Here is a 25,892-nt window from a genome sequence, read left to right on the forward strand (position 1 = left end):
TATATATATATATATATATATATATATATATATATATATATATATGAGAGAGAGAGAGAGAGTATAGTATGTGTGCCTTTCCTTAGTAGACCAAAACAGCCCATAATCTTCAATCCTCTGGGAAGAAAGATTATCAGCATTCCGCACCATTTTATTGAAAACATAGCCCTAATTTGCCCATCTCAAACAGTCCAAATATGCAGCTGTTAAGGAGACGCCCACCATGCACTGGGTTTGGTGGAGGGAAACGAGGATCTTTCAAGCTCAATCAATGACACCAGTGCCTGCCGTCCGGCCGTGATTAAGACCTTCAGGACTGACAATACCACACACCAGTAAGGAATTCCAATATGCAGCAGTGCAGGGCAGCGCTGGACCTTCCCTCTGGGCCTTTGATCTTTTTTATGAGGGTTCACGTTAGATGCCTCTCTCCCCTTTGATCTCAGCTTCGCGTTGACATGGGCAGCATTTTTCACCCTGACAACAGTTTTGCCGGTTAGATTAGCTGGCTGCTGTCGCCCCCCCATCAAAACATTTTCAGAATTCCAGGCCAGGCAGATAATCCCCCCATCTGATTGGCTAATTGTAACAATAGCCGTTTCATTTGTTTGCTGCAAAATGCCATCATAAACCAAATTATTTCCTCGACTAAGAGGCATGAAAATCAACTAATAGCAGACGACATCTGTATTCATTGTGCCCTTTTATGTAGTTTACTAAAACACTTGCAAATCAAACCTACATTTAATAAGTAGAAAAATGACCAAACAAAAGCCTATTACGACAGTGTGCTTAAAATCACAGCAGCAAAAATTACATAACAGATGGGATAGTAATAGGTAAAATATACATCAATAATCCTCATCTAACCAGCTGTCAGAGGCTAATGTTGTTATAGGTAACAAAGCCGGTCCCCCCCTCCATTTCCCACATTACTTGCTAAATAATGAAGCTGGTGTTTTGGTCAAACAGAATTATGCGGTTACTGAATAGAGTCTTGTTTCCAAGGGCTTTTTTTCCCAGAGCAAGCAGACATCTAATGTTAGGATCTCAGCTATGTCACATGATCTACAATAAACTTAGCATGTCAAGCTTCAATTACAAAAATGACTCAATGGCCCCATAATGACACAAACTCTGGTGCGGGCGAGACTGCGTTCCTGAATAAACGGCCTAATCTTTGGCAGTCGATCTCGAAAGAAGCTGCAAAAGCCACATTTGTAAACCCAACATACGTTGGAAAAACTGGCAAAAAAATGTTCACACCTGTTTCTCAAATGGAAAACAACTTGGAGTAAAATGTCTCAAATTCAGCAGCACAAAAGATGTCTTTCATGTTTTTGACATTATAGATAAACAGAGCAAGACAAGACATCACCAAGTTAACTACAAAACCACTTTATTAAAAAAGCAGATTATATCATCTAAGGTTAAATGACATGTCTGACTTTAACTCATTAAATAACTTTAGACTTTTTATCTTTAGATAAATAAATCTACATTTCCTCTTTTCACAAAACATCTAGGAAATCACACATTGAATGATATTTTGAGAGCTACTTACAGGACAGACAGCAGCTATGTTTTTGGACTTTGTGCAAGAAATAAAACTACCCTTATGTACAGCTAACCTAGAGGCACAGTGTCTGGTGTGTACTGAAAACGAAGAGCTTTTTTTTTGTTCACTGTGAAGGATGTGTTAGGAGAGAATATCCACAGTGTCTTCTATTACAAAAGCAACATCAGAGGGAGAAACACTTGGGAGTTATGCTGTGCTCTCATTATTATTTATAATCTTTTGCTTCCTCCAGCAGGGGTTCTCGTTGGGGAGTTCGCTATTACTCTGACAATAAACATCCACTGTATCGACTACCAGCACTGAGATGGCAGCAAAACAATGCTATGTGACTGTAAGATTTCGATACTTTGATTTAAAAACGGGGTGAGAAGGGACCTTCTGGTGGGAAAAGCCTAACAGACAGTAACTAAGCCCTAAATGCATCAGGCTGGGTAGAGGTGTACAGCAATACACAAACCAAGTCCTCTGAACGCTGAAATCTCTTACACCTGTGGCCGTACCAGAGCCATGCTAATGTTCAGTAGTATCAGAAAGATCAGCCCCACCCCCCCACTGTGTGAGTGACAGCTACAGTAATAGAGGCTCCCGTTTCTTTTGGACCCGGTGGCCTTCATGTCATTTTGCCGTCAAACAAAACACAAGCGGGAGGGACAGAACCAGTGCCCCAGGACTGCAGATCATGCAGACAGAGTGACATCATGAATAAATTAAATTAGCAGTTAATTAAATAACTAAGATTCCCAGCCAGCCTCCCCCTGCCCCACGTTGGCCACCTTCCTGGTGGGAGGAGCTGATCAGGGGCGTCCAAAACAATCCTCACCATGGTCCACAGCACAGTGCTGACTTCATCATATCAGCAGCTCCTTGATTTGGAATTTAAAAAAAAACTAAAAATCTGCCTATTGACTTGGTGAGAAGGTGAGGGGGAATTAAATATCAGTGCTTTTGTTTTCTTTGACCAGTGTCTTAAACACATTAACAGCGAAGAAAGATGTTGGAGGGGCCAAAATCGTTAAAAAAAAGACAGAAAAGGCTGCATTCACTTGTAACAGAAATGACAAAGGACAGCGACGTCTCACGAAAAGAGCGAAAAAACAGACAGAAATGCAGCACTTCCTCTAATAACAGACAGCTAAACCAGCACTGTACAGTTAAATTTCTCTCCCATGCCAGGAAGTCATTTGACCACTGACTCAATCAGGACACGCAGCACAAACAACAAACACACATGGGTCGTAACCATAGGCTATATCCGTACACGCGAGCGCGAGCATATCTGTATACATGCGTGACAGCCATATACTCTGCATACATTCAACTTCTTTGATGCTGATTGGGTACTTTATGCGCGAAACGTAAATCAGCTGGGGTGAATAGAGCCGTCCACGTCGGCGGTGCGTCCGCGCGGTACGGACGATATCACGGCGTGCGAGAGGACGGACGCGTGGGCGGTGCGACAAGTCCACTGGCGGCGTGTGTCGCGGAGGCGGCCGGCTCTTTTAAGTGCTGCATTCAAGGAGAATGGGCAGTTACTCTGGCAGGCAGGTGTCCTTGGCTTGTTACGGGCTGTAATCCATTTATGACGAGGACAGACAGGAGCGGACTAAAGGGGTAAGGAATGCCTCCGGACCCGCCCCCCCCCCCCCGTGCTGGGGGAGTTTCCACAAGGCCTGCTGTGTGGTATGGCTCCCTTAACACACCCAACTTAGGTCTGGGTGCTGCCCTGGTCCACTGACTAAGCCCACAGGCCTCAGAGTAAAATCAGAACCGAAATGTCTCATTTTAGGATTACGGCGGCCCAGGATGTGCTTTCAGGATAACATAACCCCCCTCATCTGCTCTAATGAGACAGCCTCCACACCCCGTGCCTTTTTCTGGGCATCCCTTCGGCCTCTGATCTTCCTCCGTGGGTTATTATATTATGGTACACGCCGGCGCCCCCCCTTTCACAGCTCCGTGACGTGCACAGGGAAGCTGGGCGGTGGGTGACTTGCGGCCTGTCCCTTGAGCCTGCGGAGGTGGCAGCCATGGCAAAGCAGGTGGTCCTGGAGTGGGTAGCAGCGCTGGCCCTCCTCGTCGTTCAGCTGGAGCCTACAGTCCTGTGGGGAGGAAGACGTGGATTAGAGAGAGCCAGGATGGGCCGATCCAACTGCTCCATCCTGCCCAGTGCATGCCAAGCATCTGACAATGTTTCCTGTGCCAGCCTGAATCCAAAAAATGAGGCATGTCGGATTACAGCAGGTCCATGATTCTGGATGGAAAAGGCGGAGTGTTTATTGGTGTAAGCCAGGGGGTGTGGCTCAGGGGGGCGGTGATTGGCTCAGCAGGTTAGGCTTCTATCCCTGTGATTGGGCCTCGTTGGTTCAGGCCCTCGCCTCATTAGAATAATCACATCTCCAATGGATCCTTGAGAAAGGCCCTTAACCCCCCCAAAAAAGGTTCCAGGGGATCTGGATAAATAGCCTGACCCTGCATTCCGCCCCCAAGCTTCACTCTCAACTGCCTGTCAAAGGAGAACATGACGGGATATGAGAAAAGAAATTTCCCAGCGTACCTGGACTTGTGCAAATAGCAAATAAAGCATCATTTCATTTTCATTTCCTTTCATAACTACACCACACTCAATGGACGGGGAGCTGCATGCATCAAAGGTACACACTTCAACCAGATGAGCGTGATGAGTGGAGAAGCCCAGCAAAATTACTGCAGATATTGGGCTACACAAACCCCCCCCCCCCAAGCCAGCATCACCAGCACATAAGAAAACAGTCGAAGGAAGCAAAAGAAAGAGGATGCCGAGGATGTACCACAAAGAGTTACCCCTGATACAGGCACCAGGAGGTTGGTACGGTTGGCAGAAAAACAGCCTTAAAATTCTTCACTTCATCACACGAAGCAGCAGTGAAAAACCAGCGACGGTTAGTTAATAAAACTTGGAGGCAGCAAGACGGGAGTGAAAAGCGACCTTTGTTGCAAACTGGCCTGTGAAAGACAGCATGACGGCGAAGAGCGATGTCTGACCTCGCAGTGGTAACACTCAACATGGTAATCCTTGTCCATGGACACGACCCTGATCGTCTCTTCAGAACCCTGGAATGAGAGCGGCTGAGATTGAGACACCCACATAACACCGTGCTCAGCTTAACACGACTGCATCAGGACACGGCTGGCGGGCAGCGGAAGACTACCTGGGCGGGAAGAATGGGTTTGTTGCAAGACGCACATCTTGGGGCAAAAACCCTGTAGCGTAAACAGAAGGAGACAGCATGATGCGTTTGTATCACTAAAATGCAAGAATATGTCCTATAAACGCAATCCAGCGTTAAGTTCTTTATGCCATTTCCCCTGAGGCTTCTCCGGTGTTTCAGACGTAGGCTTTACTCACGAGGGACACGGCTGGGACTCATACCAAAGTGGTGTTTGTCCCACCCAGTCTTTTCCAAGATTTTACTTTTGAAAATGTGAATAAATCTGTTTGGAAAATTCGGTTCTCATCTAGCCAAGCTTGTAGCTGGTAGCGGACGATTTTGGTTCCATATGCATAAACTAATGTATACAGTCAATGTTGAGAGGGACAGGTAGCCTATACATAGATCCAAAACACAAGATCGTAGAGAATAATGCGGGGCGACAGATTTGACTCAGTCCCTTGCCCTTATAAACCCCAATACTGAAAACACAGTCACGCCCTTGTCTTCAGGTATGCAAACACAATCAGATGCAGAAAGCCTTAACCTCCTAATTAACCAGTTTATTACATCCGTACTATTGCTTGGACACACTTCTGAAGGCCACCCACACAGCCCATTACACACTTTCAACACCCACGGGGTTGAAGGACGTGGGCAAGCTCTTACGTGTGGTAGTCCTTTACGCAGTAGATGTTGTTCTCCACATCCACGGTAAAAGGCACTCCATCCAAACCCTCGTTACAGACCACGCAGCGGAAACAGCTGGGGTGGTAGGACTTGCCCAGCGCCTGCAGGATCTTTGGGTAACATAAGATGGTTAGGAATGAGGATGAAGATGTGGCCAAGGTGAACACCATCTTCAATCACTGAATACGTTTTTTTTTTTTAACAGATCCTGTTCAAAGTGGGGGTGATCATTCTACCCAACCCTTCCCATTTTTTTAAAGCAGTGTATGAATCGCGAGTGTTATGAATTGGTGGCATGGGGGTGCAGTGCTTAGCACTGTTGCCTCACACCTCTTACACCAGCGTTCGAGTCTCTGTTATGAGTCGACGTGTATGGAGTTTGCATGTTCTCATCCCATGGTTTCAAAAACATACTAATGTCATTTAGAGGTGTGAGTGAATGGTGTGTAATGGGTTGGCATGTGATCCTGGTTTGTTCCCTGCCTTGTAGCATCCAGGATAGGCTCCCCTCCAGCCCTGAACAGGACAAGCAGTTACAGAAACTGGATGGATGGATGGTTTACGAATTGATTACACAAGACTTACCATTTCCAAGATGAGGTGCCCGCACACAAAGCATTTGTCTGCCGTTTGCTGAAAACCAGAATACTGTAAGAAAGGGGAAAAAATCCATCTCTCAGTATATAAAATCATTTCATGTTACAAAGTGAAGTAATGCCATGTTCCTCAAACTGCTCCTCAGGGACCCACAAACACTCCAAAATATGGACTCTCCGGCAGGGAGCTGGAAGATAGCGAAAACGTGGACCATCTGGGGGTCCCCAAGGAGTGGATTCAGAAAGTCTGCCCTAAAGGACTGACATCTGCCTTCATGGACATGCAATTATCCATTACAGCCACGCCTTTTGGGGGTGCTGTTGCTCTCTTCACCAAGACGAAGACTCGCGGCTCCTTTTCGGAATGAACGAGAAAATACGAGGTAGCAAGTTTCTTGTTTATACCACCGCTTGTTCAGACCTTGAGACCCAACTCCAAGGTCAAAGCAGTCCACCAAACATGGCATGTGTAGATGCATTTCTTTGCTTATTACCGCCAGCTTAAAAGTACCGCTGGGAGCAGACTGTACTCAATGCTGGAGGACAGCCATCTGCACACCGCGACCCTGGGGTCGTGACCTGCCTGGCCAGGGGTAGAAGGCGTGGGGGGCGGGTGCTGCAGATTCGTTAGAGGCATCCCTTTCAGCTGCTAACGCTCTTCTTTTCCCTGCTGATTCACCATCTGCCTCCCCAATCAAAAGCTGGATAGGGGAGGTAGAAGCTGCAGACCCCCCGCCCTTGTGTATCGTCTTCTGGCCATATGACCAGGAAATCCCATAGAAAGTGCTGCATCTAAAAGAACTTTGCAGATTCACCATTTTTAACGACTGGCAGGGAAAGGCTCGGCAGATGTCATTGTGACATGGAGACTTGACGCGAAAGCGTACGAGTGTTAGCAGGACATGTAGAATGCCGGGGGCATACCAGGAAGTCCTCTTCGCAGTAGACTTTTCCGTTGACGTTGTAGAAGGCCTTCCCTCTCAACCGTCTCCCTGCCGAATAGACAAACGGAAAACAAAACAGTTTTTCAGCCTCGCCCCGGGCCGTCACCCATCATCTCGAAACGACAGCACCTGCAGCCCCAGCACCTGCCAGCTGTCCAATCAGCCATCACATCCGGAAGCATCTATCAGAGCCTCACAGACCCGCCAGATTCTGAGGAGGCACCTGATGAGGCAGCATTCTGGCTCTGTCCAAAGCGCCACGGATAATTACACCTTCTACTGATCCTCAGGGGGCTTCCAGAAAAGCTTCAGAAAAAAGAAAAATCAATGTACTCAGAGGATTACTCCATTCAAAGGCTGCCTCATTCAATAGCAAGATGAAAGCTAGTGGGTTCGTCGGTTATAACTTTGGCAGCTGCATTTGTGCTCAATCAAATGTGGATTTAATCAATTCGGGAATCAAATCGCCATGGCTACTGTACATGGGGGTCAGAAAAGCCGGAGCAAGAACAACATGCTTTTTAGGGCGTTTTACAGATTTTGGAGTCTCCGAGTTCTCTAACACGCACATAAATACAGCGAGAGCTTAATGGCTTTGAAAATGCCTGGCAGAGACACGGATTCGATCTGTCGTTGTGTCGGTCCGCTCAAACCTGCTGGTTTAACTGCCAAACAGCAGGTCGCATTCCCTGCGAAAAGCCGACTCAGAGCAGCGAATCAGCAAGCACTGCAGAAAATGAGCTACAAGGAATTAATTACGGGGGGGACTATTAAATAGCAAGGTACCAGAACCACCCACAATAAAATTTTATATGGGGGTGAAAAAATCGTATGTTGCAAACAGATGATCCCACCTGTGTTGTTAACCTTACCAAATAAATAAATGAATAAAACAGGTAGTGTGGGTCAGGGAGGTAACCACAGTGTCCCTCGTTCCTCTGTCCCAAGCACGCATTACTCCTAAAGGACCAGAGGGCCTGAGCAAACAGGGACATTCTTTCTGCCTGAGGTCACTGGCTTGTCCTATTCATCCCCCACCTAGGAGCCGGGCTCCGTGAGTGGGGAGGGGCCTGGCCTGCTGCCTGCTTCTCTCCCTTTGTCACTGGAGATGGCCACGTCTGTGCTGAAGCGGTCCTGCGGAGGGTTTGGGACCCCCCCCCTCTCCACGCCGCCGGCCACGCCCGGGGGCCCCGCACCTCTTCCCTCGCATGCTGCCCCGGCGCTGCCCGCCTTCGCCGTGCCGTCTGCCGCCGATGAGCTTTTATTGACTCCCCCCCCCGCCCCCATCTTCTATAGAAGCCGAAGGAGCAGCTCGTCATGGCAACACGAGTCTCGGCAATCTGGCGGCGGCTCTGGCCACACTGGAGGAATTTTGAAAAAGGCAGCGATTGCAGACAGATATCAGCTTTTAAATGCCCTCCTGACACCCAGCAATGCATTTCTGTCCTCCGTAGAGGGAATTGTATTATTACTCATGTCTTTCATACTATACATGCCACTCTATTATGTCCTGGTGTTCCTTAAAGAGGACAATTTGGGCTTTATGATGACATCACGTCTGTGGGGGGTGTGCTTTTTTTTACTATTCCAATACTTGAGTAAAAAAATAAATTAAAATTCAAAATTAAAAAAAAGAAAGAGCTTTTTTGGCCTGGATCTCCGGAGGAATCTGCAATCAGGAGATCGAATGAGCGCAGAACGATCGCCCGCAGAAGCAACTCTGCAGGCGTGAGACCGCGTAGCTTATCATCGCATCCCCAGGCCGGCTGCGCGTTGGGCAGGTGGTGGGACGGACGCTTTCCGGGGGCTTTCTGAGCCCGAGGCCTGGGGGAAGGTGGGCGCTCTGGGATCCTGCCTGTTTTACAGAGAACTGGGGCTAGCCGCCCGAGAAGCCATCAGGCAGACAACCACAAATGAGTCTGATTCTACGCCCATGTCTTACCTGTAAACATTTATTGGTGACCTTAAAAGCAGCCCACACAATGTATAGCATATGTGTTTATTGATTGTGTGTTGAATTCACCATATTGTGCGTAAAACGGTTGCTTAAGGTGTAAGGTTTTGAAACAACTAAATTTGATCTGATTTATTGAAATTGGAAGTAGAGACAGGCACTAGTATGATTGCAATGGGGGACAAGTATAATAATCATGTATAACACCATATTTCACGTATGAAGCCCCCAAATATTTTTATTGTAAACTGATTGTGGCAATATTGACACAAAAATCTGCCACCACATTTTAATTCCCTCAAACCTTTTCCTCTGTGTGTGTACAACACATCCCCTGGCCCCAAAAGCAGGTACAGACTACAATCGCTACCATTGTTTCGCTCCAAGCCACCGGGCCATTGCCAGAACCGGGACTGGGTTGCAGAAATGCCCCCAGTTTCGCCATTTTGGGGGATCAGAGTGCTGATTTAAGCCAACACGGGGTCAAATTTGGCATCGTCTATGGTGGGGAGTCTCTCTCTCTCTCTCTCTCTTTCTTTCCAGCTGTACAACCTCCACAGCCTATCAGCCCGCACCGACAAAATATAACCAGCAAACTCCTCTAATTACCCAGAAATTTTCTGTCCTGTCAGAACATTGGTAAAAATGAGCAAAAATGACTAATGGGGAAATCCACAGGTATGTTCCAGTCGGTGTCTGACATCATGGAAGTCGCGCTCAGCAAGTCAACTACTTCCTCCAGAAAGAATGGGTCATCACTGGGCATTACCAAAAGACCAGCGCGGGGTTTGATTACAAAAGACCTGAACTTTACCTGTAACAGGGAACGGGGGGGGGGGGGGACAGCTCCTGGTCTGAATACAACCCCCCCACCCCACCCCCACCATTCGCACGGAGAACAAATGAGCCTTTATCACCTGCAGGACCTGCACTTAGCAGACTGCCTGGCCCAAAGCGCTGCTGCTGATAGTTCATCGAGCCACCGCACTCCGATGGGCAGGGGGATTTCGATCCAGCCTTCTGAGCCAGAGCTACCCCGCACCCCCCCCAATAACCACCGTGGCTCTGCACTAGGACACACACACACACACACACACACACACACACACAGACACACACATCGCTGAACCATGAGACCTACCTTACAGTGAGTCACCTCCAGGTGCAGAAAGACCAAGCAGGGTGACGATACCTCAAATGGAGTAGCAGAAAAAACCATCTCCTCCTCCATCATAAAGAGCCGTTTGTGAAGGTAACCATCCTAACTGCTGCGGTTAAGTTATTGTCAATGACTTGCACAGCAAAAGGCAGATTATAGGGTCTCCCTAAGACCCTATACCACCAACTGGGAAAGTTTCAAAAAAGATAAGCAACCCCCCCCACCCCCAAAAACAAACAGCCTAATTATTTTTTCTGGAAAATTAATTTCTTTCAGCATGATGCATCAGTATAGTCTCTTAAATCTGACATGGTGTTCAAATTCATTCGGCAGCGAAACTGAAGCATTTTAAGCCAGTTTCTTAATAATCACCAAAACCCCTTAATTGGCAACATGTCATCTCTGTTAGAATGTACTAGTTACATGACTTCCCGTAAGTTAAAATGGGCAGTACTGCAGGTCACTTATGTTAAAAATGTAACAAATGAGCCCAGTGTTAGTGGAAAAGCAGGACTCCCAGTCACGTGCCACCCGAGGAGGCGAGTGGCTGCGTGTGTTTGTTTACACAGCACACATACCGAGCACGGACTGGGCGATTAGCCATCCTAAACCGCCGCTGACTCCTGTCTACTTCATGCCCACCTGGCAGGAAGAGTGTGCCGGGGGCTGGAGATGGGCAAAGCAAACAAATTCCCAGAATATTTGTTGCAGCGCAAACAGAGTCCTGGTCTCTTGCTACGGCCTGAAAACAAAGGCGGCATGCAAGCTGAATGGAGCAGTCAGGTGATCTGCACTTTGTCGGGGTCACAGGGAAACATTAGGAAAGACTCCCAGGAAGACACAAATTTACCCCTGCAATAAAGGTTAAGCTATCTTTCCTTCGCTACTCAGACGCTAAGCCAGTCAGGTGCTCATCCCCAGCAGAAGCCTATTCTGCAGCCTGCATTGGAGTGCTAGTCTGAGTTTACGTCATTAGGGGACCTCGACTGGACGTTCTGTGGAAGTGGCAGCCAACTGGCATAGCTTCCCTGTGAAGGGTCAGGCCTGCTCTTTGCTTGGCCACCATGCAACAGCCATTTCTCATTTCCCTAGTGGCCCCTGGCCTGGCTGGGCAGACCCAGGTGACGAGGCAGCGGGAAGGTCTGCGCTGAAGGAAGCTGTTACCCGCAGAAGGAAAGGAACCAAAAGCATCAGGACGAGGTTCCCTGACAAAGTCACTATGTTTTCGGGATACGCTGCCCTATGTATTTGCAGATGACTTTAAAGGCATCAAAGTCTGCAGAAAATGGAAAAGTGCGAACGTAGGGGCACCTGGTCGAGCCGGGGGTCCTTTCAGAGGCATCGCTGCAGATCTTGAGAGCAGGACAACAAAGCCAGCCTTTCAAGGGGAAATTTCGTGACCCTCGGCACCCATCAAACGCACCTCTGGTGGATTTACGATTTGAGCTCCCTCCGAAATGAAATCCATTTTCAGCAGCTCTCTGTCGAGCGTGTAATAAACGTACTCGCAGGACAAATACTCCGCTTTTAGAAGCTTTCAAAGCCAGAGTCCACACCGTATACAGTGATTGCTAGAGCTGCCTGCCAAAAGTAGCCAACAAAGCCAGAAACAAGCGTGTGTACAATGGGGCTCCTGTCACAGAAATTCCCACTGCCACCCACTCACACCAAAGTATTCACAACTAAAACCTAAATCTGGGCACAATGTAGACCCCTGTTCTGAAACATCCCCCAAGGTCACACGCATCTTGAGGTTCACAGCAAGTACAGCTTCTGCTCCAGCATTGCAATAAAACGAAGATGTGGAAATCAGGCTACAGAATAAGTACAGAGGGCATTCTGCGGGAATAGCGGGTCAAGAACAACAGCTGCAGCCAATAATCTGCAGGTTTAAAATTCTGGGAAGACCATGTTGGCGTACTCAGGTGACACGCAAGTAACTGGTTTTTAAATATTTTATAAAAACAAAGTTCTTGGCAGAAATGGGTGCCACCGAATTGGCAGCGTTTCCTAATCCAGGCCTAGGGGACCCACAGACAGTCCATGTTTTTGCTCCCTCTGAGATCTGGGAGGGAGCAAAAATATGAACTGTCCAACAGGCAGCTCGGAGGGAGCAAAAACATGGACTGTCTGTGGATCGCTGAGGACCAGACTGGGAAACACTGGGCTAGAAGTAGATGGTGGCTTACCACAGGACTGGCAGATGAAGCAGTTAGTGTGATAGAGGTTCCCCATGGCTTGACAGGCCTGGCTGGCTCCATAGACCCCCTTCCCACATTTGATACAGATACCTGGAGGGAGGGAGTGTGAGAGAGAGAGAGAGAGAAGGGTGGGGCATTATGGTGAAAATATGCTAAAAATCACACACATCATGGAAATGGGGAGGTCATGTTGCCTGGGTCCTTTGTAATGTTCAACCGAAGTGCAGGATCAATGTATTTAGCAGGAAGTGGTGAGATTCAGTGTTAAATGACTGTGCACAAAGAAACACCTCAGTCTCACACCTCTTATTCCACCTTAAATAAACAGAAATGCCTTGAAACGATAACTTGCCGGTTGATGGCCTTTCACTTTCTGCACCAACTCTTCAGAGGAGCCTTCCAAAGTTAATGACCTGAGCACTGTAGTGTGAAGGACGGATTTTAATTGACCTTTAATTCTTTTTCCAGGCAGGTTAAATGAACCAAATTAAAAAGGATCACAGAGCTGACAGACAAAATCTACGCACCGAAAATTGCATGTTTGCCTAGTGTTAGTTTGACAGGTGAAAAAAAAAGAAATAACAAGCTCTCTTTGTGTTCCCCTACAATGCTCTGCATTAAGACGCGGATGTCTGTGACGTGTTTGAAAATTTCACATTCAGAGTCTGACAGAAGTTTTACAGTGTAATGGCTCATGAACTGATATGATTGTGCAAAAATGTGAATAGTGTTTGACTTGGCAACACGCTTGCTGAAATGGTACATTGTCAGTTTTTGAGAATATCTAATATCACGATATAGCCAGGAATAATGCACAACATATAATTAAGCACAACATCAGCTCTTGTCGTTCATCTCTTAAGTGTGCAATTAGGGAATGGCAGAAACAAGCCGCTTCTGAACCGTGTGACACATCAGCTCCCTACGCATTACTTTCATAAGACGTTCTAGAAATTTTACCATGTGACCCATCTTGGAGAGTAGAATGACACTGGAGAACCTATATAAAGTAACTACAGAAAGCTCCATCCACTGAAATATTCTTCTTAACTATGTCACTCTCATTCCGTGTTTGTGAGATACGCATCATTACCAGCGGGGCACCAGCCCAAATTGCCTCTTCCAAAATCACAGCCCTTTCAAAGTTAAATAAGGTGCTTTTGCAGGCAAAAATAAACTGTGACAAAAAACGTTAAAAAAATAAACAAACAAAAAAAAATCCAAGGAATTTCATGGGAGCTCAGGAAATTATTACTAGTAATCTTTCAAGTTTTGGGTTATTTCTGCAAAAATGGAGGAATATTATCTGTGTTTACAAAGAGGACAGATGGTACTTAGTGGGACATTTTACAGTAAAGAAATCAGAATATTTCTGTCCATGGATGGGCATCAGAGCCCACTTCCATTTAAAACGAGGCACTAACTTCAAAAGTTATTTATAAAAAAGATTGTCATATGTTTGTATTACAGTTTCATCAAAGGGAGGTAACGAAAGATCTCATTTCAATACTTCACCGAAAACTGAGACAAATCTCACTGAGACAACTGAGACAAATATTTTTATATTAATTCCAGAAGCACTTATTTTCTCATAAACAAAAACAAGGCAAGACGGCACTGATGATATTCACTTATGATAAACCCAAGCGTTAAAAAATGTGTAGTCTACAAAGTAACATTTTAGAAACAAAACTGACGACAACAGTGGGAGAAATAGTTTCAGTAAACAATATTAAAATAACATGCTTTACTATCAGTCCACCCAGACACAAACAATAACAGGGATAAAAAGGGGTGAGGGGCATTGCAAATTCAACCAAAACTTAAATCATGTTTTTGGCAACTAAGTATTATTGCTGCCATTATTATTCTAAGCAGGTGATCAGACTTTAACCCCCCCCCTCTTGGTTCTGTCTGGCCGGCCAGCCAGAGTCTCATGCCAAGTGTCTGGTGCAGCCCCACTGGCTGACTAATGAAGCGGCTTGTGGGGGGCAGGGGTGGGGCCGCCTTGGCTCCAGGCAACAACTTTGTCTTCTGAGGCCAGCTGTGGATTTACAGCTCATTCGAGGATAAACAATAACGGCACAGCCATCGCTGCTATCGGGGTCGTCAACGACCACAAGCAGATGCCGCATAAGGACTGTGAATCAGCTCTGGTGTTGCCAGACTGATCGATTTGCTTCTGGGCTCCATTTATACAGCCCAGACTATGTCGGTCTGGTGTTAGAAGCTCCCATCTTCTCCCTTGACTGTCACACTGCGACACACGACTGGCCGGTCCAGGACACAATGCATCAGATCTTACATCATCCCTGTTCTCGGCAAACTGCCGTTATAAAGTGATTTAACTCTTTGGCAACAAAGCCAGCAGCTGCCAACTTGTCCAGCATTTTCTTTATGAGAACATTTCTCAATGTGTCTGTGTGGGTTTGTATTTACCACATTGTGGGGACATTTGTTTTTTTTTTTTTAGCTTGTGGGGATATTTTTCAGGTCCCCACAATATAAACCTCAATTTTATAAAAATCTGTGAATGCAATCAAAAAACTAAAAATAGCCATTGTTTGGTTACTTGCGGTTAAGGTTACGGTCCGGTAGGGGTTAGGGTTATCATAGTTAGGGTTAGGGTTATGCCCATAGACATGAATGGAGAGTATCTATAGAAATATAGATACCCAATCTGTGTACATGTGTTTTTTTTTGGGAGGGGGCACACTAAAGGCAAACTAAAGGCAAGTTCAAATTCTCTCTGTAAAGTCATAATTGAGCAATTTATGGAGCTTAAACACACAGCTCAGAAGTTTACCAGTTCTGTCACTGGAATTTTACTTTAGTTATTTCAGTCAAACTGCAGTGTTAACTAGGGGTTACAACAAAGATGTCATGCTCTGAGTGTCATATTAATTATAGTTTGTTGCATTCCGTCGTTGCCGAAAAAAACGTGACTGGCACCGTTATCTCATTAATATTTATTTCCTTGTTCATGCGTATCTGTTTCTCAGATTATTTATCGCTTCAAATCAAACCTTTGGTTAGGCTTTACTTACAACAGGGAGGGGGACAAATTAAATACATTACTAGAATAATTTAAAAAAGCTTAAAAGAACTGCAGATCGTAACTTTACACTTTGGAACTCAAAAGCATAGGAAGAATATCTTGAAAGAAAAAGTCATTTTAAAAATTTGTGCTTATTTAAACTCAACCAGGCATGCTTTAATTTGTGCACAAACCTGTTCATATATACCATAATGATAGCAGATCAATATTACGTCAATTACGTACAAAACAAGGATATCACTTACCAAAATATTCTTTTTTCATGTGCATCTCAAGCTCTTTCTGAAGCTCCAGAGTTAAGGCTTCCAGCCTTCTTTCTGCTTGACTCGGTCCAGTTTCCCGACACGGTGTGACTTGGTACGGCAACTTAAATTTCTGTCCGGCGACCAAACTTTTGCACGGGGTCTCATAATTAAAGGCTGCCGGTCCCGGCACGCTGCCTTCCGGGTTTAATCCAGGTTGCACTGGTTGCTGGGGGCTTTCTTGGATAGCGGGGGATTGCTGGACATGATTCCTACTGGCATCCGCAAAATCTTGAACCACCTTGTCTTCGTGTAAACTCGCACCCAACATCGATGACCTTGGCGAGGGGTGTTGCACCTCGGGGTATGCGCTCATGGATCCCCTTGAGCTGCGCGAACTCCTGGAGCTATGACTGGAAATGCTGGACCGTGGGCTGGCCACGCAATTGGCAGGTCCTGCAGGTCTGGCGCTGCAATCCTGGCTGCAGATGCTGGACCGTGGGCTGACCAAGGGAATACCGTGAACTACCGCCGCGTCGTGCTCATGATTCGCGGTCGGCATGTACCGGGAGTCGGAGTAACTAGACCTCGGACTTGTGGTAGCGGAATACTGGCTCGCTGTACTGGACCTCGGGCTGATCTGTCGTTGGTCGTATCCCATACTTATCCCACTGGTACGGTTGCTGCTGGGCTTACTACCGCAATCATAGCTGTTCAAACTTGCCCGTGGACTGGAGTGTTTACTGGTGTCACTGGTGGTGCTTGCATAGCTCGATCTTGGACTGAGGGTACAGTTCCCCTCATACTGCATTAAACTGGTTCTGGGACTGGTGTATTTGTCTTGACCCGCGACCACCAGACTCGCCCGCGGGCTGCTCATGCTCGATCTCGGACTGGAGTACTTGCTCTGCTCCGGGTAAGGGAGGGAAGACGCTAAACTAGACCGGGGGCTGGCTGCATTGTACCTGCACTCCTGACTGCTGGATACGCAGACGCTGTTACATCTGCTGCCAGAAAGTGGAGAAAACGGTCCGTGCTTGCTTATAGCAACTCCATCGTACACGCTACCGGTGCTGTACCTATGCCCCTGGACCTCCAAAGAATGCCTCCTCTGGCGCTCAGTAGATCCGCTGTAGCAGGGCAAGGCAATATCGGATTTTGTGCAATGGCTATCATCAGGACAAACGGAATCTTTCTGCGGTTTGTAATAATCCAGATGCACTGGTCGGTTTCCATTTACCGAGATTCCAACGCTGGCATTGTAAACTTTGTTTCCCGGAGCGGGGGGATCGTCAATGCTGCGGAGCTGCTGAGGAGGCACGGGACTGCCGCTATTCTTCTTACTTTTCTGATCGAAATTCATCTGATCAGAAAACCCAAAATCCGCATTAGTGACCGTGTCTCTTCTGTCTCTGTAAACCCCATCTTTGTAGCAATCATACAAAGAGACGTTTTCTATTAACTTACTTGCCTGGAGACCCGCATCCTCCTCATACTTATCCATGTTTGCACTCCCAGTGAGTAAGACTGGTGGAACTGGCTGACTAGTAAGTTTAACTGGCGAGTTGCAACTACAGACAGGAGAAATTGCTCTTCACATGGAGATCACAACAAACTGAACTATTAGTTGCAATTGCAATCGCTGTACGCCCACTGCCGTAGTTCTGACATACTGCGCTATTTACTTTCGAAAACGAAAACAAAAAAATGTTTCACGTATAACTGTTTCCACTGAAAAAGACGTTTGTCAATTTCAGCCTTTGATAAGTTGAAAGGTCTTTACAATCAATGGCGCGCTGCGCGGAGGAATTTACATTGTAAGGCTTTTTCCCCTAAGTTTTCTTTAGGTAGTTCATGCATAAAAGTCAAAAGGGTGTAAAAAACAAAGCATCCGAGCGTTGACGACAACAGTCCTATCGCTCCTGCGAAATGGAGCCGTGCTGAACGAGCGGGGAGCTCGGGACTCATTTCTGGGGAAGGAATGTGAGGAGGGAGACGGGGCGCGCTGCGTCCCTTTGGAATGTAGTTAATGCTGGAGCGAAACAATGATCGCAAGCAGCCTGGCGAGGGGGTGCGCAGCCCTGAAAGAGGGGAGTTTCTCTCTTCCGACCAGGAGAATGTTTTCGTATTCAGCTCCGTGCCACAGGTTCTAAATTAAGCACATCCAAACAAGACTTATACAAGATGACAAAGTATGATAAGAGAACAAGCAGAGAAAGTCTCTGGTTTTATAATTAAGAGTAGAACATCCAGAAAGCTGACCATATGGTCAAAATACATTCAAAATTTCCCTAAGATTTCACAATACGGCAAAAGTCCCGACCATAAATAAGTATGTAACAGACGTACGGCCATTTACGATTAAGACTCTGCTAATTAATATTGATGTAAAAAATATTATTATTATTTGGCTGTTATATATATAAAATACGTCATTCTTGATACTGAACATACTGCGCTGAACGTTGATTCTAGATGTATAAATATTACAGAGCCACCAGGTGAATTTTTCAAGTTACTGCACCACTACAGAGTAGTTATTCAAACAATATGGTTAAAGAATGTCCATCCATTTTCTATACCCGCTTGCTCGATGTAGGGTCGCGGTGGGTCCGGAGCCTATCCTGAAAGCTTCAGGCGCAAGGCAGGGAACAGCCCAGGACGGGGCGCCAACCCATCACAGGGCACATACACACCATTCACACCTCGCAAAACGAATTCATCTTAGCATGTTTTTGGATTGTGGGGAGAAACTAGGGAAGCCAAAATAAACCCCACAATGCCATGGGGAGAATATGCAAACTCCACACGCGTAGATCTCCGGTCCTAGAGATGTGACACGCAATAGCGCTAACCACAACACCACCATAGGTTAAAGAACGTTATTTTTTATATATATTATTTATAAGCAATCGGATTTTTTTCCACACAGTGCAGGTGTTATATTCACTCTTATTCATGATTTATATTTTTTCCTAAAATACATAATAAAGGATTAACTATCCATCCATTTTCCAAACCGCTTATCCTACTGGGTCGTGGAGGGGTCCAGAGCCTATCCCGGAAGCAATGGGCACGAGGCAGGGAACCCAGGATGGGGGGCCAGCCCATCGCAGGGCACACTCACACACCATTCACTCTCACACGCACACCTACAGGCAATTTAGCAACTCCAATTAGCCTCAGCATGTTTTTGGACTGTGGGGGGAAACCGGAGTACCCGGAGGAAACCCCACGACGACATGGGGAGAACATGCAAACTCCACACACATGTGATCCAGGCGGAGACTCGAACGGGGGTCCCAGAGGTGTGAGGCAACAGTGCTAACCACTGCACCACCATGCTGCCCCAGGATTAACTATATTTCATTAAAAAGATGTTTTTAAACATGGCATTATTTGTGATATTGAAATTGAAATCTTGCTATGAAGTTTACTTTCACCGTATCAGCCATATGTACATTTTGTCAAGTCCACATCCATCCATCCATCCTCCAAGGCTTGTCCATTATTGGGTGAAAAGATCCTAGTGCTTATCCCAGGAAGCACAGGGCACAAGGCGGGTTTTTATTTTAAATCCATACATAAAATGTTTATTAACACATTATGTAAACGAATTATTAAGATATGAAAAGACAGTAATAACAGAGATCAATTTCTTGTGGATAATGAATCACTAGTAAGACATCTAAATGTTGTTAATTTCTTTTACAAAACCCAACTCGATCATATTGCATAACCAGACACATTACATGACTGCAGTACCACTTCACAATAAGGTTCCCTTTTGCCACTTGTAAATGGTAGTAACTCATTAATAAAAAGAAAATTGTATTAAACTTGTTTAAAATTGTCTATTGATAATTTACAGTGTTACAGCCTAATTAAATAGCAGATTATAAACCATATATAAACTCTTTATATGGGTAGCCTTAGTGTAAAATGGCACCCATGACTGCTAGTGTAGCACTTGAAGTAGGTTCTAAAAATCAGAATCAGAATCACAACTCATTTTACTGTATGTATGAACACACCAGAACTGTTTGTGGTCCACTGTCAAACATTAAATACTTAACAAAAATAACAAGGCATACAGAAGAACCCTTCATAGAACACTAACTGTGGGATCCCATCCATAGAACACTAACTGTGGGATCCCATCCATAGAACACTAACTGTGGGAACCCTTCATAGAACACTAACTGTGGTATCCCATCCATAGAACACTAACTGTGGGAACCCTTCATAGAACACTAACTGTGGGATCCCATCCATAGAACACTAACTGTGGGAACCTTTCATAGAACACTAACTGTGGGATCCCATCCATAGAACACTAACTGTGGTATCCCATCCATAGAACACTAACTGTGGGAACCCTTCATAGAACACTAACTGTGGGATCCCATCCATAGAACACTAACTATGGGAACCTTTCATAGAACACTAACTGTGGGAACCATTCATTGATCACTAACTGGGAACTACTAAAACTTTTTGTCATCTGAAGCACCGATTGAAGAAAGGCTGTCTGAACTGCGTCGCCTTGGTTACTGAATTAGCTATTGGGGGGGGGGATGTGGCTCAGTGGGTTAGGACTTGTGCACATACTGTAATCAGATGCTCACTAGTTCTAAACCTGGTGCTACCAGAATGATGCAGCCATTGGGCCCCTGAATAAGGCCCTTAACCCCCAGCTCCAGGAGCGCTGCAGGCTGGCTGACCCCACACTGTGACCCTCAAGTTTGATTTCACACAGATATGTGTCGGTGTGTCTCATGGAGAGCAAGATGGGGTAGTAAAAAAAAAGACAACTTCACCACACTGGCAGAAAAAAAGTACTAATCTGTACCTTTGACGGTACAATTACTTATTATTGGGGCTGTATCCTAGCTGTAGGTAAATGTACCTTTTAAGGTACAGAAATAGATTTTAAGGAACATCTTTGTACCATTGAGGGTACATTATTGCTTGTTTGTACCTTGGGGAAGGAAACTGTACCCTTTTTTTACAGGGATCAATAAAGAATCTCTGTTCTTTTATCTTCCACAAAACTAATGATCTAATGTGATGCACAATAGAAGTAAATGTAATCAAAAAATATCTGGCAATCCACCAACAACTGGCAGGCAGGAAAGGATTACCACAAATACAAAAATTATGAGAACAATGTCCCAGACAAATCTCATAAAGGAAGAGGCTGGTTTCTTCCCATGGCCCCTGCTTCTGAACCAATGCACAACTTCATTCAGGTTGAACTCTTTGGGTTGATAGCCCAAGTCTGCCTTTGCCTTTGCGATGCTGAAGTAATGCGTGACGCCTGTTTTGTAGACCTCAGTGCGCGTAAGCAGAGGCTGGAAATTGTACAGATGGCCCACCAGGCAGTGGACCATCTCGGTGAGAAATGCAAAGAAGTAAATGAGGGATATAGGCAAGCGCAACCTTGGAAAGTTGTAACCCAGGCCCTCCACAAGCGGCCTAAAGAACTCAAAGTTGTTAACGGGCCGCCCATCCGATATAAAATAGGCCTGCCCTGCGGCTCGGTGCTGCCCCCTGGAGGTCAGGGCCACAGCAGCCAGCTTGTGAGCAGAAACAAGATTGTCCACATGGACAAATTCAACCAAACTGCTGGCGTTCCCATACACAAATCTGAAGATGCCCTTTTCGATGTAGCTGACGATTCTTGGCTGGTGCCTCTGTTCGCCAGGCCCATAAATACCTGCTGGCCGCAAGGCACATGTCCGCAATACGCCTGAGCCATTGCGCAACGCAATGCCGTTGGCTTTCAACACTGCCATTTCCGCCAGTGACTTTGTCCTCGAGTAGTGATCAGGGTGCAGGTGAAGTGGCAGGTACGGGAGGCTCTCATCTCCGTTCTCAATGACTTGTCCACCAAAGACCACGTTATAGGTGCTCGTGTACACCAGACGGGGAATGCTGTTCTCCGTACATGCCTTTATCACATGCTCGGTCCCCTGCACATTTACGGCTTCGATCAGCCCCCGGTTCAGCTGCTCCCTGCCGGACATCCCAAACGAGGCGATGTGAAACACACAGTCTACTCCCCGCGTCACCTCTTCAACCTGCTCATACATTCGTATGTCTCCCTGCAGGAACTCCATACCATCTGGGATCTTGACAACTGGCGGTTGTATGTCAAACAGAGTAACTTTAGCTCCCTTTCTATGCAGAGCACATGCAAGGCTGCAAAAGAAAAGAGATAGTGACATTGGCAACTGTACACCAAATCTGGATAATGTCATGAAATGTCTTTATTGACTTTACAGTTAGGGTTATACCGGACACTTACCGGAAACCGAAGTACCCTCCCCCACCAGTGATGAGGAAAGGACCGATCCCCACACTGTCCTGAGGATCCATTGCTGAGTTCTGGAAGGAACATTCATGTTAGCCTTGAGTTTAGGTTTAATTAGTAAAAAACGCAAGACATAAAATGCTTAATCTCAACTAAGAAAAAATGGCCTAAATAATATATCAATGCATCTGAATGTGTTAAACTAGAATGTTCTATACGCTTGTACAGTCGTTTTAATAAAATATTGTTGTAAAACATTATACATTTATTGGTTTTTGCAGAAGTGTTAAATCTAGAATAGCTTATCACTTAATGCTCGATCCTTTGGCATGTTGTTTTTATAGAAATATATATATATATATATATATATATATATATATTAAAGTTCCTAAGCCAAACACAAATAGTCCAAGTATGGACTCACTATCACGTATACTGTAACAGAATACATTGTGACACCTTATCACTGCTGAAAACGAAACTTTGACCATAGTCCACGATGTTTCAGTCCTACAGTATATACGCTTTTGGACGCCCACACCGCGATTCACCAATGCATTTATTTTACCCAATTTTAATAGGCCGTCGTACTAACAGTTCCTTCTTAAGTTTAAGCATTCAAAGCTGTTAGATGATGAATAGATGATATATTTATTTTTTCGATTACCACGGCGCTCGATCGTCACATACATAAATAAACTTAATACGCAGCTAATTCTTCACCTTTTGACAAATCGTAGTTTAGATGGCAGACCTGTTTATTAACCGGTAGCTAACTTGCATTGTATAACGCGCACGTTGCATTACAATGATCTGGCACCGTCGGACACCCCAAAGATGAATTTCAAGCCCACAAGATACACGATAAATAGATATATAGTTTCGTACCCCTGCCTCCTTACTCAGTGGCTCCTTCCTCAGCGGCTCAGAGCGGCTCCCGCCCGCAGTGCGGCGGCTCTTCACTTCCTGCATGCAGGCGTGACCAGAGCTGCTGATCCGCCTTTATACCGCAATTGTTTCAGCGACTAAGGTTTATTTTCATTTTGTGTTTTCTACCCTCTCTGTAGTGCAGGAATTTCACATGCTTGTCTCGTTTTGATGAAATTGTCGCATCAATCTATTTCTGAAACGCAGGGTCCAGATAAGAAGACAAAGATCTTCCCGGTTCACTGACACATCACAGATGGCGGGAAAACTTAAAACCGGAGAAATGAAAGATATCTTACGGCGATTTAATGATATAAACTCCTCGCTTGGTGAGAATCGCCATTCATTTTTGCTGGATGCCACGATATTACTACTGTAACCGTCGTTGATAAACTTAAATTATAACACTATGATGACTTTAGATTGCAGCGTTTCGAAGCTTGTCCAGTCCCAGACGGAGCTGAGCAAAGCAGTTGAGACCCAAAAATGCCTCAATAAGGTAGGCTACTTACTTTCGTCGATTTTCCTGATTATATTTTGTTGCTCCTTCATACAAGGTTGCACCAGATACGCCCTCTGCATTACTTTAATGTTAATGAAGAATTATATTCCATCTACCGGTTAGAAATAATTTATTACCTGATCTGGATCTCTCTAAATAGAGCCCAGGGGTCTGATCCAAGTTAACCACGGACAATTTGCTCATGTCAATGCACAAAAATAACACTAGTTTTTATATTTTTGTATGTTGCCACAACAAGAGCATATTGAAAAATGAAAAAACGTGTATAGTATTCTTTTATGAATGCTTTGCTTCCCTGTGACTTTAAAGCATCATTCTGACTGTCTGTCTGTCTATTTGTCTGTCTATCTCTAGAGTCTAAAACCGCTGTATGCTGCCTTTTCACCACATGAAGACCCGAATTCCATCAATCAGCATTAAGTAAAATGTTCATTTTGTTAACCTTCTTTCAGTATATCTGTTAATATCATGCATTACAATTTATCATATTGTACATTCTGATATATAATTTTGATATAAACATGGATTTGGTAAAAAATGTACTGATACTCCTACACCATGTGATGGACCGGAATCCCATCCAACGTAAGCCCCGGGACACCAGGATAACCGTTTGGAAGATGGGTGAATTGTTCTCATTTTTGGAATGTGTGTTGTCTGTTGTGATCTTTACAACAACACATGTGATCATTTTTGCAGTATTGAATGAGTGAGCACTGCAGATGCCAATGAGCTTTACATTCCACAAAGATGCCTATAGCATTATTACTCCCAATATCGTATACATTCACCTTGCATACCTGAAGGATGTTCTATTCTTAATGACATTTATAATTTCAAAGCATTTTGAATTATCCCTGACCCACAGTATGATGTCAGATCTACAATACTGTATTCATGCAAGAATTTAACTTCTCTACATTTATTCCATTTAATGACTCATTTCCTAGTGCAGACTGCCTCCTATTGGACTAAAATATGAATTGCTATATACAAACCCAGTTACAGACTAATCTCATGCTGCTTAAAATTTGTCTGACTTGTAATTTCTTTTGTCAGCCCAGCTATAAATGACAGCCCAGCTGATTTTTTTTGTTAGATAAAGTCAGGTTGGTGTGTGGCTTAGTCCTCTGTGCCCTTAACTGAAAGGCTACCAATTAAAATTCCATAGCTGGTACACTGATCTCTTCATTAGGCCCTTGAGCAAGGCCCTTAACCCCAGTTACCTTTGGGATACCCTGAACTTTTACCCTAGATTAAGGTGAACATATTTTAGCTCCCTGGGGGTGGGGCAAAATTGGGTGAATGGACACTCAATGGTGGGTGGAGGGGTGGGGCTGGGGGGAGCTTTCGAGGAATTGATGGCGCCGTGGCAGTGTGTGTGTGTGTGTGTGTGTGTGTGTGTGTGTGTGTGTGTGTGTGTGTGTGTGTGGGGGGGGGGGCGTGGTTTGCATAGTTGGCAAATGTGTCCACAACTATGCAACAAGTTTATTGAACATTAATATGTAAACGGCAATTTTTTTTATAAGACAAATAGCAAATATCTCCATATCCATTATGGCCGGATAATCTTATTCCTTTCCATTTAACTTTTGTCTCTGCCCCGTCCTGGGTTTCCTACCTACGCTCATAGCCTTCAGGATAGGCTCCGGACCCCCTGCAACCCAGAATAGGACAAGCGGTTACATAAAACGGATGGACGGATGGATCAACTTTTAGCTCACAACAATACAAACAAGAAAATGATAGTTTAGATTTTAACACCTCTTACACAACATTTTTCTTTTCATGGCAATAAGACTAAAATAAAAAAAATCCATGAGACGCTTTTCGGTCATCCTGATTTGTTATGGTATACCTGTCTGCAGAATCTTTCCTGAAAGACCTTGATTACCAGTGAAGCAGGCATGAAAATCTTTGCAAGACGTGTTTTAAGTTGTCTTGTGTTCACAGAAGCCCCTTCAGTGACTCAACAGACAAGTGATTCCTTTGTACATTGGCTTTGTATCACTGAAATAAACAGTTCCATTGTGAGAAGGAATAACAAAGAAATACTTCAATCTTCAGTAGTGAATGAAACTCAATGCTTTTGGTCCTTTCGAAATGTTGGGTCCAATTCTAGTGTGCTTGAAATCTCCATCACTATTACCATTTTACTGTGACAAAAATAATGATGTCAAGAAACACCTGTAGTAGCCTTTCAATAACAGAATAATGACAATTAAGGGACGTCTGTATTCAACCTCAACACATTCTCAGTACTCCTCTGTGTGCACAGTGTAAATGTGAAAGTATTGACATATTTTGATGGTGATACTCTCGATATCGACATTTAGTGTGTCTGCCGAGTAATGAACACAGTTGTTCATGGCCTGTGTTTGGAAGTCCACGCCGATTTAACACTTGTTCTTTAAGTTCTTTCCTTCTTCATCAGGCCAGATCCCCCCCGAATATTGTTTTGCAGCTATCATGGAAATGCCATACATTTTGAAAAATATCGTTCTTTTTCAGTGTT

The 25,892-nt window shown here is 45.0% G+C and overlaps 2 protein-coding genes and 1 long non-coding RNA gene across 8 annotated transcripts; 1 reads left to right on the forward strand and 2 right to left on the reverse strand.

The window, feature by feature from the left end:
* Positions 1-686: 686 nt before the first annotated feature.
* On the reverse strand, positions 687-17,746 carry LOC125706270 (Wilms tumor protein 1-interacting protein homolog). Of its 4 annotated transcripts, XM_048972873.1 has the most exons (9): positions 17,079-17,745; positions 15,615-16,974; positions 12,300-12,401; positions 6,978-7,045; positions 6,043-6,105; positions 5,437-5,567; positions 4,768-4,819; positions 4,601-4,684; positions 687-3,678 (listed from the first exon to the last, which is right to left on the reverse strand). In XM_048972873.1, the coding sequence occupies exons 1-9, from the start codon at positions 17,103-17,105 to the stop codon at positions 3,526-3,528; spliced, it is 2,040 nt and encodes a 679-aa protein (XP_048828830.1). In that variant the 5' UTR covers positions 17,106-17,745; the 3' UTR covers positions 687-3,525. The 4 variants fall into 4 exon arrangements, with proteins under 4 accessions (XP_048828830.1, XP_048828827.1, XP_048828828.1 ...); XM_048972870.1 differs by having other exon boundaries at positions 15,615-17,745; XM_048972871.1 differs by having other exon boundaries at positions 4,601-4,669; positions 15,615-17,743.
* Positions 17,747-19,175: 1,429 nt separating this feature from the next.
* On the reverse strand, positions 19,176-22,945 carry sdr42e1 (short chain dehydrogenase/reductase family 42E, member 1). Of its 3 annotated transcripts, none has more exons than XR_007381958.1 (4): positions 22,816-22,945; positions 21,922-22,001; positions 20,045-21,815; positions 19,176-19,906 (listed from the first exon to the last, which is right to left on the reverse strand). XR_007381958.1 is itself a non-coding variant. In XM_048972874.1 (3 exons), the coding sequence occupies exons 1-3, from the start codon at positions 22,897-22,899 to the stop codon at positions 20,705-20,707; spliced, it is 1,275 nt and encodes a 424-aa protein (XP_048828831.1). In that variant the 5' UTR covers positions 22,900-22,945; the 3' UTR covers positions 19,176-20,704. The 3 variants fall into 3 exon arrangements, 1 of the variants encoding a protein (XP_048828831.1); XR_007381957.1 differs by having other exon boundaries at positions 19,990-21,815; XM_048972874.1 differs by having other exon boundaries at positions 19,176-21,815.
* Positions 22,835-24,554, forward strand: LOC125706273 (uncharacterized). The gene is made up of 4 exons (XR_007381959.1): positions 22,835-22,957; positions 23,062-23,183; positions 23,277-23,353; positions 23,732-24,554. It is a non-coding gene; the product is annotated as an uncharacterized LOC125706273 (long non-coding RNA).
* The last annotated feature ends 1,338 nt before the right edge of the window (positions 24,555-25,892 follow it).

This window comes from Brienomyrus brachyistius, chromosome 13 (genome assembly GCF_023856365.1).
Source record: "Brienomyrus brachyistius isolate T26 chromosome 13, BBRACH_0.4, whole genome shotgun sequence".
Taxonomy (NCBI): Eukaryota; Metazoa; Chordata; class Actinopteri; order Osteoglossiformes; family Mormyridae; genus Brienomyrus; species Brienomyrus brachyistius.